Raw genomic sequence first — 14,726 nt, 5'->3', positions numbered from 1 at the left:
CACACTCACATTTACACTAATGACCAATTTTGTTCAAATCCAATTCACTTATAGTGCATGTTTGGACTGTGGGGGAAACCAGAGCACCCGGAGGAATCCCACACGAACACAGGAAGAACATACATAGGGAGAAGATGCAAACTCCAAACTCGAACCAGCAACCGTCTTGTGTGGTGACAATACTAACCACTGAGCCATCATGCCACATTTAGGTCTACATTCATTCATTCATTTTCTTCTCGCTAAGTCGCTTTATTAATCTGGGGTCACCACAGCAGAATGAACCGCCAACTTATGCAACATATGTTTTACACAGCGGATGCCCTTCCAGCTGCAACCAATCACTGGGAAACATCCATACACATTCAATCACACACATACACTATGGACAGTTTAGCTTACCCAAATCACCTATACCACATATATTTGGACTGTGGGGGAAACCGGAGCACCCGGAGGAAACCCACACCAACACGGGAAGAACATGCAAACTCCACACAGAAATGGCAACTGACCCAGCTGAGGCTGGAACCAGCGACATTTCTTGCTGTGAGGCGATTGTGCTACCCACTGCGCCACCGTGCAGCCCTTAGGTCTACATCTGCATGTTAATTATGTTTTTGCATTGACTATATTATTAATTCTGAGAAACTCAAAATGGCTATATAAACAAAATCTATTTAATTATTAGCATTCTTTCGCTATGAGATGATAAACTGGCACAAACCTGGGCCTACATGGCTTTCATTGCACGCATTGTACAATAGATGGCGGTACTTCACATTTGGAATGAGTGCTTTGCCGCACACGAGGAAAAGAGCTTGTTGTTAGTGGGGAAAATGGCGTCGTCCATGGGCGGAATGTTCACAGGTCAGCAACCTCCTGGATCTCATCCACCTCCGGGTCCCGGTGGTCCAAGTCAGCCAGGGCTCCTCACCGGTCCTCCCGGTAACAGAGGGGCGAATAACACTTTAGTGGATGAGCTGGAAGCTTCCTTCGAGGTAAAGAGCTCATATAAACTCTTTCTGCTAATATAACATTGGTGCAACTGCACACTAACGTTAAACTTTTGTTAATGTTTGTTTAAATATTTCATGTATGCGTTTTATGTATGCGATCATTAAATTATTACCTTGGCTGTTGATTGAAATGATGTGTATAATCGCTAGACAGTTAATGGAGTTTTAATTTTTTTTTTACATTGTTTCTAATGTGTGTGTGTGTGTGTGTGTGTGTGTGTGTGTGTGTGTGTGTGTGTGTGTGTGTGAAATTTATGGTGTTACTGGTTAATATTGTGTGTTATAATGTCCGTTGATGTGTGTTTTTAATTCTGCCAGGCGTGTTTTGCATCTCTTGTCAGTCAAGACTATGTCAATGGAACCGACCAGGAAGAAATTCGAACTGGTAAAGATTGTTTTTATTCGTCTGTGGTTCCAAAAATGTTGTATTGATTTTATTTAATGATATCAAACACCAATACCAGTGAACCATATTCAAATATTACAATTTACATTAAGCCGCAACAACATCACAGATGACCATTTAACTAATGTCATGCTCTCATTGAATGTAGAACAAAAATGTATATACTGCAAGTTTTCTGAAATGTTATATTTAAATATGAAATTAGGTAAAAATATAAAAACGCACATTTTTCATAAAGATTCAGAACAAAAATCTTCCTCATTTCCTGTGATCTCCTCTTATCTTTAGTGGGAAACCATGTGAGAGCTAGCAAGATTAATATTGTGCTTTAAGCTTTAAAGACATGTATTGTAATCAGTGTTATGTGTAGTTACAAATTAGCTAATTAATGTAATTACTTTTCTACTGAAAATGTAAAGTAAGGGATTACTTAATTTTTAGGTAATTTAATTAGTTACTTATAATGTACAGGCCTTAAATATGTGGTATTTATGAAATGTGTCATTGCTTTGAAATGTTTTGATATGTTTATTATTCAAAGATCTATTTTTGGAATCTAAAAGGTCCTGTTTGGCTCAAATGTACAGAATTATGCTTAATTTATATTGTCTGTGTAAGATTTATAGAGATTTTACGTAGCGTTGAGTTAAGTGCTTAAATTACATAAAGAGCATTTAAGTTACTTTTCCGACATAACTTTATTATAAAATTCAAATACAATTTTAATTATGTAATTAATTACTTTTTTTGAACTAACTTACCCAACAATGATTGTAATTAAACTTTAGACACAAATTAACAAATGGTAGTTTGGAAGTCATTTCTTTCCAATAGTCTGAGCGAAGATGCTATAAAAGAAATGTAGGCCACAAACTCCAAACCGACCAGTGCATTAAAAAAAGGTTTACTGTTATTTATTTTGTGTATTTCAGGGGTTGATCAGTGTATACAGAAGTTTCTGGACGTGGCCAGACAGACTGAATGTTTCTTTCTTCAGAAGAGACTACAGCTCTCTGTACAGAAACCAGAACAGGTGGAAAAAGAGGTATACTCGTACACTTTCAGCAGTTTAAAATACAATCATGCATCATCTAAACCAATACTGCTTTCAAAACCCTTTTAAATAGTTAATCTTCAACTTTATACAGCATATTACAATTAACTATGTTCCTGTTGTTTCATTTGATAGAGCATTGAAATGGAATACTTTTTTGCCATTGAAACACCAACAAAAACAAACAAACAAGCAATTGAAATGATTCAAACACACCTTTTTCAATGCAATATATGATAATTCCTCAAAAGCAGACATTTGCTATTTTCTTCTATTATTTTACTATAAAGTCAGCGTAAAGAGACTTATTTCAGTATGTTGATGTATTTCAAACTGAAACAAAAAAGTCTATAGAGCTAAAAAATACTTTTTGGAAGTAATGCCATCTCGGATACTTGAGACTCACTCATTGAAGGTTATTTAAAGGAGAAGCTCCCCCAAAATGTCAATATTACAACCAGGGGCGTCGCAAGACCCAATTTACTTGGGCCAGTGCCCCAGTAAATGCTTTGAGATATTACTTCATATGCTAAGTGTGTTTCTTAAGACTGGTAATCCCGGAATAAAGACGTTGCTTTATTATTGGAATAAACTCTATGTGCAACCGAACCAATGCTGGTGAAAACATGTTTAATCAAAAAGCAAACTGACGCATCTCTGCATGTGCGCAGAGAACCCAACCAGCGCCTCACACGCACTGCTCCTGCTGGACCCTGACGCGCTGCTCTTCTCCCGGTGCGAGTCCCGATGGTTAACATGCATGCCGAAAAAAAGTACTTGCTGCTCACGTGCCGCTCATACGTTGTGAAACCGGTGTAAAAGCCTTTTATGCAGAGGTGATGGCATGAACTGAGCTTTGCAAATCGACAAAACTAAACTAAAGAGCGGGTAATCTTACGAAGCATGTCTCCTGATAGATTTTTTGTATGAAGTAAAAAGTAGGAATGACGAGTCAGGGAGGTAAAGACTTAATAAACCTAATTCTCTGCCATGTGTCCAAGTCTAAGACAACAGATAATTCCATAATACATCTTTTTTGTAATCCATAGAACTGTGCCAGTAAAGCTCTATGTCTAGCAACGCCCCTCATTGCAACAGAAACCAAAATGTTATACATATATTTTTAGAATTCCCTATTTTTAATGTTATCAGACAACGTTTTGGTCTGGAGAGACTTTTAATTACAAATCCTTCAAAAATGGTAGAAACTGTTTTAGATTTTTATCTTGCGTATTATTTTCTGCAGTTGATATATTTTTAATGTTATTGTTATTTTTTTACTATTATAGAAAATTAATATTTATAAAATGTTGTAAATTTGATCTGGTTTTGCCATAAAATAGTCAGAGAAGCTGACATTGCAATAAATTAAACTCTCTTTCCCCAACTGAAATGAAATAATGAGTAGGGGGCGGGGCTTTCTTTTTGCACATCATTCCCTCATAGCAAACTTAACGGTATGGGGGCGTGGCTATGAATATTGTGGCTGAAGTCATCAAACTGACGTTAACATAGAAGGACCACCCTTTCAACTACAAAAGCAATTGGGGATTAACTTTCATGGATTAATTGTTTATCTGAAGAATGATTATGCATGCTAGTAATATGGAAAAAAAAATTATTGTGATTTCTCACAGACTTTAAACCAGATTGGATCAAAATATAGCTTGAGTTTGTCTGCAAGACGTTTTAAAACTTGACTTAACCAATCACAAATGTTTATAGTAAAATCTATGTTCTGTTAAATCTCTCAGGATGCATCAGAACTGAAGAATGAACTCCAGAGGAAAGAGATGCTAATTCAGAAACACCTCGCCAAGATCCATCACTGGCAGCAGGTATTGGAGGACATCAATGTCCAGCACAAGAAGCCCACAGAACTGCCACAGGGTCCGCTTGCCTTTCTGGAGCAGGCCTCAGCCAACCTCCCCGCTCCAATGAAACCAAACTAATGTATTTACACAGATCCAAAAACTTGCTTCAGACTGTGCTCAATGGGACGCTTTTTCCTCTCCCTCCCAATAAATGGTACAGGAAGCCCTTGGTATGTTACAGTGTGCTTCAAGAGCTACTAAATAACATTATTACCACATATTCCTCATGAAGGTGTTAGGTTTTGAAGAAGTCAAAGTTATTTTATATTTTTTCATAAGGAAACTTAAGAATTCATTAGTTAGCTTAGGAAATGTTCTGTAGAGGAGTTATATTGATCTGAATTAGGTGGGATAATTTTTTGTTCATAGTTTACAATTTTATTATTCTTTTTTTCTTTGTACAGCTTAAAATAAAAATTTTGTCATACATTTTCATATTTTTTTAAAAAGACTCTTTGGTCTTCCTGCATCTGGCATGTGTGTTTTTTATTTATATCCAGTGTTTGATACTTTAGCCTTTATACATTTTCTATTGATATAAGCACTACTGATCAATTTCATCCAACTACACACCGATTATCTCACTCTTGTATTTGAATATTTATTTCCCTTTTAGAAAAAAGTACAAAAAATATGATACAAATATAAAATAAAGGCCTTTGACATTTTGGCAGCAGTAAAGAAACCCATGACATTTACCTCTAATATTATATACAGTTTCAGAAATTCAGATATAGAAAAATTAATTGCTATATAGTGCTGAAACCTTAAAACTACTGTAATTTTATTACAGTAAAAATGCTATTACAGTACTATGGATTTCCATTCATAATAATTAGAAATACAAAAAAAGTGGGGTAAAGGGAAAACATGTTTTTACCAAGAAAAGTGCATTAAATTTAAAAAATAATTAAATAGGCTTTGTATTCTTCATCAAAAAGGTATTAAGTAAGGCCTGTGAAGCGAGATCCACTGAATCTTACTGTATAATAAAAACCACTAACCATTATGTGCAAACATATAGTGAGGTCCATTATAGTGTAAACACAGAAAAAAGTCTGTAAAATATAATAAAACACAGTGAACTAGGCTCCCATAAACATAACATGTGCGAATATTGCCGTTGCAGTAACATTTCAAGTTTAAGGACCACATCCCTTTTCTGATAAAAACATCATAGTTTTCTTCAGTTTGTTCAGCTTGTTGTAGCTGTATTACCTGTAATAACCGCATAATACATTTCTAATTTTCAGCTTTCAAAAATCAATTAAAATAGGTTTTAAAAGTAGAAAAAAATAGAATAAAATATGTGTTCTGTGCATTTCTTGCCCTTAAAAGATTTAGGTCTTTGAAAATGCAGTCATTAATGCTCCAGATATAACCAAACAGAATGCAAAAATGAGGACAATGTAATTTTGGCAACCCTGAGGGAGAAAGGAAAAGAGGATGAGATGCAGTTACGTAAAAACAATTGATGCTTTGAGGAATTGGAAATTGTCCACCATACATGGGGTGTAACAGTACATAAAATGCCACAGAGACTACATTCAAATCCACTGAAAAAGAATAAAACTTTTAGTTTTTTTTTACACAATGTAATATATTGATGGTTAATTAATTTTGCACATGACTATACAGTTTGAACTAATCATCAAACATAAAGATGGATATGGAAGATTTGTACAATTACAACTTCCTCAGTGCACTACTGCTTCTTCATGTTGATTTGCTAAATATCTCCTCAATTGTAAGTTGCTTTAGACAAAAATGTCTGCCAAATGACTAAATGTAAATGTATGTGTCTACTGTTACACCCCTATCATACACATAAATGTTTACCTTCACTTCCTTGAACACCAGAACACCCCAAAGAGCTGCAATCAGTCCAGGAACCTGAAAAAAAAAAGGCAAACGCGTTGTAATTTATTGAAAAAAAATTAAGAGATCACTTACAAATTCTCAGTTTGTTAGGATTTACTGAATTCATTACATATGGATTTGAGAACACCCCATTTAATCAAATTAGTTTTATTCGTTTTATATTAAACGTTCTCATTTGTTGTCGTTGCAAATCAGGTTTGTCTCACCAAATATTGATTTCATAACTTATATATAAACAAAATATTAGTTAAATAAGTTATAATATGGTTTAAATATTGGCATTTTTTGTTCTTAAAAAAATGTACTTTATTTTTTAATGTAGTTTTACTCAAATGCATTACTTTAAAAATCACATAGAATTTTTAAACGGTTTCTTAATATTTTCCATAGCTGTATTTTTAAAGAACTGCCACTCACAGTGGTGATAATGGGGAAGCTCACTACAGCACTGAGATAGTGGTTAGCCAGGAACCAGCAGCACGTAGCAACACCCCACATGATGCCAGAAAGGAATCCTTCATGGGAAATCATGCACAAAATAACATCAGGAATACAGAGGTATGAGGGAAAAGAAAGCAGATAAACAACGCCAGAGGAAGTGACTGCGTTACCTGGCAGAACTGCTTTAGGAAACACCTGAGGCTTGTTTCTTTTGATGGCACAATACAAAATGAAATACACTGTACTAGCCAGGAAAATCCCACTATACTGTGCAAAAACGTAGTCCAGATCTACAAGGTTGACATACACAAAATATATTAAAGTTCATATTAAATGAATTCAACCAATGTTAATCAAAGTAATCTAAATTTACCAAATTGGCTAGCCCCACTGTATGGGCTGTCTGGATCTGATGCATGATTTTTTATGTACAGAACTGGAACAAAAGATGATCCGTACAGCAGTCCAGCGACGACAGCAAGGAATGATCCACTGCAACACATAACATATTTACAAATGCATTATTCTATTAGATATTGTATCAGTGTGGAGATTATATTTTTATTAGTTGTATTGTATTCAGAGGTTGTACAAAACGTATACAAACATAAAAAACACATAAAAGGTAGATTTTAATGCAGTAAAAAAGACAAAGATATAAAATGAAAACAAAGACTATTCATATAGCAAATTTCTAAAGTGAAACCGCCATTCTATGGTAAACTGGAAGGATTGGATCATCTTTAAATAAACTATTATTTAGGCCTATTTATTTATTATTCATGTACATTAATTAAGATTTAAAAAGTCGTTTTTAAACAAAAAAAGGATTTATTTTTAAAACTAAGGCATCAATTTAGTAGGCTAGGCCATATGTGGCCCATGGTAAACTTGCACAACACAGGCCCTTCGAAAATAAAAATCTTTGTGCAAGCTGTTGAATTCACATTCATTAATAGGTCTAAATAAATACATCTATTACTAAACCCATATTATCAACAAAGAAAATGTAGATGAAAAGCTAGCCTCTATGAAAGAGCTTAGACTATGATTTTAAATAACAAATACTGTACATCTCTAGATTTAAGCTAAAACACTGCTTTTTATGTTTGTTTGTTTGTACTTTCAGTTTGGTTGTCTTTTATTTCTTTTTTTTATTTCAATAATAAAACTTAACAAGTTTTTAATGAATTATGAATTAATTTTAATGCTTTGTTTTGCTATTTTATCCTCATTTATAAGTAGCAGGGTATTTACTTCTGGTTTGTTCTCCCTGGCAGCATTGTCGCAAGCTAATGATACACCTAAAAACATTTTAATAATCCCTTTGTCCGGCAACGGTGTCACATGCGTCGGTAGTGGTCATTTGGAACTGTCACCTACTGTATGTCGACACGGTGTACATAAATTAAATTATTCAACCAGTGTTTAAGTGTGATGTGTACATACACTAAACGTTTCATGCGTGGACTTAATGCATCCACCCAGGAATCATCTGTAGCCACCACAGTTTCTGCGTTGACTACCTTCAGGAGAAATATTTATAATATAAGTTAACCATTGTTCAAACAAAACCATTACATTTCTCATCTCAATTTTTAAAGGCTCCTTTAAATCCTTTAAACTCAACAGTGTTTAAAATGTCAACATACATGGTCTATTAGTAGCGGTGTTTCTTCAGATGTTGTTGATCTTTGAACATCAGTCTTCACAAAGAAAAATACAATGGCACTGTAGACACATATACAGAAATAAGGAAAATGAACGGCGGAGATGAGAAAAAAAGAACCAATGTTATTTATAATTATAAGATTTAACACCAAACATAAATGAAACTAAAGATAATAGAAGGCAGAAGTCAATTCTCTATTAACTGCAAGAATTGCAAAAGGCACATTTCTGACAGCCAAATAATGTACTGAATAATCCTTTTATCATGTTCGTTTGTTTATTCATTGCCACATCAGCAACTTATAGCTATTTCACGGCAAGATTAATACAGAACAGAACACATTACATAATAATAACAGCTTCATAATTCAATAAAAGATGACTGATAAATAAAAATAAGACATTTTACATTAAAAAATCTGATTTCAGATTAGATTTCGGTTCCATATATGATAAATAACATAAAATTCTTTCATTTTGTCACATTCAGTCAGTGTACACCTCTTGTATATTCTCAAAAGTATTCATAAAATTAAAACATCCTTTTCCTGTGACGTTAAACTTTAATGTCAATGTGTGCACATTTACCTAAGTAAACATACACCTGCTCCACAGTAGTTCAGCACTGGTTTGGAAACAGTTTCAGCACCAATACCGAACCAGCCAAACCTAAACCATCAGCAAAGAGTCAATGTGAGTTTGTGAGCCCAAGATGTTAAGACCCTCAAAACACACACAAATTCAAATACTGGGGAAAAAAAATGTATAGTTTGGGTATGTAAAAAATAAATCCGTAAAAAAACGGCAGCTGTGGTTGCCAGTATTTTACCGTTAAAAATATGGTACAAACTGTAAAAGTAATTTCTAATTTTTACAGTAAACTACCGTATTTGATTAATTTATAGATGCACTATGTCTGTATTTTAAATTACCAACATCTACACATCTTTTGTTACACAGTTAGACACGGCCATATGCAGGTGGTGATGAGAAAGTTCCATAATGAACCAATGCTCATCACAAACAACATTTCCCACAAGCAGAAAAGTGTATCATTGTATAGAAGGGGCTCAGTGTCATTCACACAGCTAATTAACACCAGTATGGTAACACGCATCAAATTAAAAGTCATGAAATAAACATTGTTTATTAACATTAGATCTAACATATGATGGGGAAACCACTAAAAAGATAGCAATGTCAACAAAAAGCATAAAAAGTGATGTGCCATGCAGGGAATTCTGCGAAAGTCAATTTACGGTTATTCGCCGTATATAGTAAGGAAAAATAATGTTAACCAGGTTACGGATTTTTTTACTGTAGCATTTTTACAGTTTTTTACCGTAAAAAAAAAATCAGCCATTTTTTACAGTCTATAAGAACATAAACACACGCATACATATAGACATGTACAAGTAAACACAAAAACTCTAGTAAATTACATTATTTAGGTACACGTTACTAGGTCTTTGCAAGTTGATTTTATATTGGAACCGACCATTAGAAAACTAATTGGATATTCTGGATATCGACTTTGCTGAAGTCATTTTATTGTCTGATTCCAACAAAACATTCATTTGGAAATTTACTTTTATTATTATAATTAACATTTTTGAAAATTGTGATTCATTATGCCAGCTTGGTTCATAGGCATTATAAAATAATACATTATATAAATCATCCAGTACATTCTGAAAGCAAATTTTGCTTACCGTGAGCTGGCCCAACCCAACAGCAGATTAAATGAAGCCCATATAAGAAGACCAAGACCAAGCCCAATAGTCTTTACAATGGGAACTACTGTTACATTTCCTACAGGCACACACAAACACAATGACACATAAATGAAACAGAATGCATGTATAAGGTGCATATGTTCTATTTCTCAAGCAGTAATTATTAAATGCCATATTAAGTGCATATTATATAATTCGTGATTACCAGTAGCCCAAATAGCTCCTCCCAGCATAACAAGAGGCCAAAACTTAGGACTGTTCAGAATGATGTTCACCACAAGGGAGACTGTCCATATAGCAGCACATAGGATCCACTGGAAAAACATACCTACATGTATACACAGTAGAGTTAACTGAACATATTGTGCAAGCAACATTGCTTTGGTGTGTTCTCAAAGCAAAAATTTCATTTCATATTTCAAGAAAAACAGCAACTTAAGTTAGACGTATGTTAGTTGTCAAATTTTCCAGAATAATTTGTAATAACTGTAGAAAGAATAATAACAAATAAAAAAAACACACAGAAACCATACATGCATGTTGATACTTGGGTTGTCAAACTGGTGCTGGCGACCCAAATTATTAGTCAAATTTAGTTAAATGCAAACACAACATTCTAGATTAAAATAAAACAATTTAATACATTAAATAAATAGTTGATTATTCATTAATTTTCCTTTGGCTTAGTCTCTGATTTATCAGAGGTCATTTACTGTCTGATTCCAACAAATCATAATTCGTTTTGAAATTAACAAAAACTTTAATTATTATTAATAATTATAATAGTTTATGTAATATAACATTTCTGAAAATTTGCCTATTCTGAGTCATGTCGGCTATTCCAGCCTATGTTTTACGCAGAGGATGCCTTTCCGGCCACCACCCAGTACTGGGAAAATTAGTTAATTATAATAAATATAAGTAGATTTATATATTATTAAGAGTGCAGTACTAAATCGTGTACATAAAAATAAAAAAATTATTATTTTGCTCAAATTTAATTCTAACGATACTAATGTGTTATTTAAATGAAAAAATAAAACAGTGTTTTCAAATTTAGGATTAGTGCATGTGAAATAATCAAATTAAAGTTGATAGAACTGAATTGATAATTAAATTATTATTATATTTTTCCTGTGGAATATGAGACATTGTAACACTTCCAAAGTAAGACAGCAATATTTATAGTTTACAAAACTACTGTAATTATTAATTAATTAATTAATTATCAAGCTACCTTTACAAACAAAAACATAACAAGAGCACCTAAAATTATTAACTATGCAATAAAGTCAAGATGACCCTATCATTGAAGTTAATAAAAGCAAGCAATATCCCTATATAGATTTCTGTAAGACATAATATAGTTAAGTGCATTTACATTTACACTTTAAAAAAAGATCCAAGTCAGAATTTAAAATGTTTTATTAAATTACTGAAGTTGCCAGATTACTAAATTTCAAGTTACTACTACTACACATGAAGCACAAACTTCAACCTACTATGAAACAATTGTCAAAATATGTGATTATTAGGGACTGTCAGATATCAGCTTTTACTTTTATTCCATCTTTGCTCCATACAATGAAAATAAATAAGTCTTATTTTTGCTTACCCTTTTGCTAAAATATTACTTTGCATTTTCTTCTGTTGGCACTTTGTACTATAAACCTTTACTGTGACCTTTAGAAAAGCTTAAAAGGAGGCAAAAGTGTTCAAAACCAAAAAGATAAAAATGACTAACCATCCCCTGTCTCAATCTTTTTCACCGGAACAAAGTTGCTCCCGAAGAAGACTGCAGACACTGCGCAGGATATGAATCCATAAGTCAGGTCGGAGGAGTTAGATGTGCTGTTGGACTCAACCGGACGGTCTGACAGCCAATTTTCTGCATCACAATTAAATTATGTTTTAATAATTAAATCAGCCAGCACCTGAAATGTCTCCTTAAACCAGTTCGGTTTAACGTGTCTTTGTGTTTATTAACTTACCTTTGTCCAGGTGTTGATCGGCGCCGGTGGAGAGCGCGCAGACGAGAGCAACGATAAACGCGGTCAGGTAAGGATTCATATTAGATACACATAACAATTAAGACAGGAATTAATAAAACTACTTTTATGCATAAATAGACGTAATAAAGTATATCGAGCCGAGAGCTGCTCTTTGAATAAGTGACTTAACTTCCGTGTCAGCTGACGGGCATGATCACATGATTGTGGCACGCGTGTGATAAACATTGCGTCACGTGATTGAGAGTGATGATCACAGACATTTTCACTGTTTTAGGAGGAAACTATTTTGCTGACTGTTGGACGACCTTGAAAAATAACTTAACTATTGTAACATTGTATTTACTATCTATCTATCTATCTATCTATCTATCTATCTATCTATCTATCTATCTATCTATCTATCTATCTATCTATCTATCTATCTATCTATCTATCTATCTATCTATCTATCTATCTATCAGGTCAATGGTTACAGGTACAGGCTTTCTTCAAAACCTCATCTTTATGTGTTCATCATAAAAAAAGAAAGTCAAACAGGTTTGAAACAATTAAAGGGCGAGTAAATGATGACAAAATATAAATTTTTGAGTGAACAAACCCTTTAAGGGCAAGGGTTGCACTGACCCACTCAATCTTACAGTTGGCCCACCCAATCAAATGATATAACTTTAAATCTTTGATTTGTTTATTTGTTGATTCACTTTTTTTAAATCAATTTTGTTTTTACTTATGTTTAAGTAAGGCTCTTTGTGAAAAAGAGTGAACATGAAAACATTGTTATTACATTCATTCATTAAAATAAATCATAATTTATTCACCATTTACTGGTTTGAAACCTTTTTTGTGTTTCTTCTGTTGAACACAAAATATAATATTTTGAACCTTTTGAGCTGAATATTTTGTAATTTTTTACTATGGAAGTCAATGGTTACATGCTTCCATCTTTCTTCAAAATATCTTAATTTGTTTTCAACAGAAGAAAGAAACTCAGAGTTGCGGATTTTCTTCAAACGCCTTTACAGGTTTTAAACCATCCTATGTTTCCTCATTCTGTCCAAAGTGTTGCTTTAGATGGCATCGACGACTTCCATGCATGTAATATGTTTAAAGAACCTCCCATTGAGGTGATTGTGATGTTGTTGCAATTGTCAGAAGACTGTGATCTTCTGCCAGGATCATCAAGCTGACCAGAATCAGGTGGTTTGTCTTGGTCTGGCATCTCAGCTGAGACCTGTCCACTATGGGTGACTCGACCAGTAGTTGTGAGGTACCAGTGGCATAGCTCTCAGCATCACTGATGCACACAGGCCCTCACAGCATGTCAAGCTGCAAACCGCATGAGGGACCCTAAACTATCCTAACCCCACTGTTTAAAAGCAGCAACATGTTGACCAACCGCAAACATTCAAGGCCATCCATAACCTCACACCACCATACTTGTCTGATCTCCTCCATATCACAACTCATTCCCACTCCCTTAGATCCTCCTCCTCCTTCATTCACCTCTCTGTTCCCTCTGCCCATCTCAGCTCAATAGGGAGCAGAGCTTACAGTCGCTCTGCTCCCAAACTCTGGAATTCTCCTCCTCCTGTCATCCGCAATACTAACTCTCTCCCTCTGTTTAAATCCAGACTTTAAACTCATCTGTTCAAAATAACGTACTCTTTATAACTGCATACTACATTCTGTATCATGTCCTTGTATTTTATCATCTTTTCTATTTTTATACTGTCGGTTTATTTTTTTTAATTATTAAATTGTGTATATGTTGTGCAATTTTAAATGATTGAATTGTGTATATAAATGTTGTACAGTGACCTTGGGATTCTTGAAAGGCCCTTTAAATAAAATGTATTATTATTAAATTCTGTAATCATTCACATTCATAGTATTTGTTTTTCTACTGTGGATATCAGTTCATAAATCTGAATGTCTCAATAGCATTATTGTTAGCTGGCCAAGAAAATGAGGAGCTCTGTCTTGGCTAGACTGGGATGGGCTGTGTCCAAATTCACATACTACGCAGTAGGTACTACATTTAATTTTAATGTACTACATGACTTTTAGAAATGTATGTGCTATTGCAGGGCTCAACAATAAGGAACGCCCAATAGCCCGGGGCCAGTGTGAGAGAGGCTCGGGAGAGTAGACAGAATTGTTACTGGCTTGATCAGGCTAGTGCTGCCTTGTCACTTAATTTAATTTTGCTTGCGACTATTTGTCAAGTGTGTGTCATAGAATTGATGAACAAAATGTGATGTTTTGCACAGTTTGCCGTCAGTTTGGCAAGTCAGCCACCTTTTGTCTTGCAATAAAATACCTGCATGGTTTCTGCTACATTCATTCTTCCATGGCGGGGCACCACACCAAAATTCATCCCGCCATGGCTACATTACAGCTTCTCGTTCAAAAAAATTTTTTTTTTTAAATAGCGAGTTATAATCACGGCAAAACGTATTGGTAAGTGATTTATAACAGCGCAAACTTTTCTGTAATCGTTATTTGTTTAACCCTTTAAGGTGACGTGCTGACTGACTAACTGACTGACTGACAGGTGGGTGATGCGTGAGGCCAGCAAAACATGACGCAGTTTCAGGTATGGCGAACACAGTGTTCATAATTATATTTTATT

The 14,726-nt window shown here is 34.2% G+C and overlaps 2 protein-coding genes across 2 annotated transcripts; one reads left to right on the top strand and one right to left on the bottom strand.

Moving 5' to 3' along the window:
* The first annotated feature begins 815 nt into the window (after positions 1–815).
* On the top strand, positions 816–4,802 carry med28 (mediator complex subunit 28). The gene is made up of 4 exons (XM_056460283.1): positions 816–1,001; positions 1,338–1,404; positions 2,358–2,470; positions 4,234–4,802. The coding sequence occupies exons 1-4, from the start codon at positions 840–842 to the stop codon at positions 4,429–4,431; spliced, it is 540 nt and encodes a 179-aa protein (XP_056316258.1). The 5' UTR covers positions 816–839; the 3' UTR covers positions 4,432–4,802.
* Positions 4,803–4,929: 127 nt separating this feature from the next.
* tmem144a (transmembrane protein 144a) lies at positions 4,930–12,273 on the bottom strand. Its single transcript, XM_056460272.1, has 12 exons — positions 12,074–12,273; positions 11,827–11,970; positions 10,288–10,410; positions 10,059–10,158; positions 8,935–9,015; positions 8,328–8,406; positions 8,125–8,201; positions 7,049–7,167; positions 6,846–6,965; positions 6,652–6,749; positions 6,193–6,246; positions 4,930–5,777 (listed from the first exon to the last, which is right to left on the bottom strand). Exons 1-12 carry the CDS (start codon positions 12,150–12,152, stop codon positions 5,694–5,696), a joined length of 1,158 nt encoding a protein of 385 aa, XP_056316247.1. The 5' UTR covers positions 12,153–12,273; the 3' UTR covers positions 4,930–5,693.
* Positions 12,274–14,726: the final 2,453 nt, after the last annotated feature.

Source organism: Danio aesculapii, chromosome 1 (assembly GCF_903798145.1).
Source record: "Danio aesculapii chromosome 1, fDanAes4.1, whole genome shotgun sequence".
NCBI classification, from domain to species: domain Eukaryota; kingdom Metazoa; phylum Chordata; class Actinopteri; order Cypriniformes; family Danionidae; genus Danio; species Danio aesculapii.
Note: the sequence above shows the minus strand (reverse complement) of the source record. Positions and strands in the feature narration are given on the sequence as shown.

Excerpts from the sequence above, each read along its gene's own strand:
- med28 (XM_056460283.1), top strand. The coding sequence starts at position 840 with ATGGCGTCGTCCATGGGCGGAATGTTCACAGGTCAGCAACCTCCTGGA. Across the intron at positions 1,002-1,337 it reads AGCTGGAAGCTTCCTTCGAG|GCGTGTTTTGCATCTCTTGT; the intron begins GTAAAGAGCTCA and ends TAATTCTGCCAG. Across the intron at positions 2,471-4,233 it reads CAGAACAGGTGGAAAAAGAG|GATGCATCAGAACTGAAGAA; the intron begins GTATACTCGTAC and ends TAAATCTCTCAG.
- tmem144a (XM_056460272.1), bottom strand. The coding sequence starts at position 12,152 with ATGAATCCTTACCTGACCGCGTTTATCGTTGCTCTCGTCTGCGCGCTC. Across the intron at positions 6,966-7,048 it reads CAGTGGGGCTAGCCAATTTG|ATCTGGACTACGTTTTTGCA; the intron begins GTAAATTTAGAT and ends TCAACCTTGTAG. Across the intron at positions 5,778-6,192 it reads TGGTGTTCAAGGAAGTGAAG|GGTTGCCAAAATTACATTGT; the intron begins GTAAACATTTAT and ends TTTCTCCCTCAG.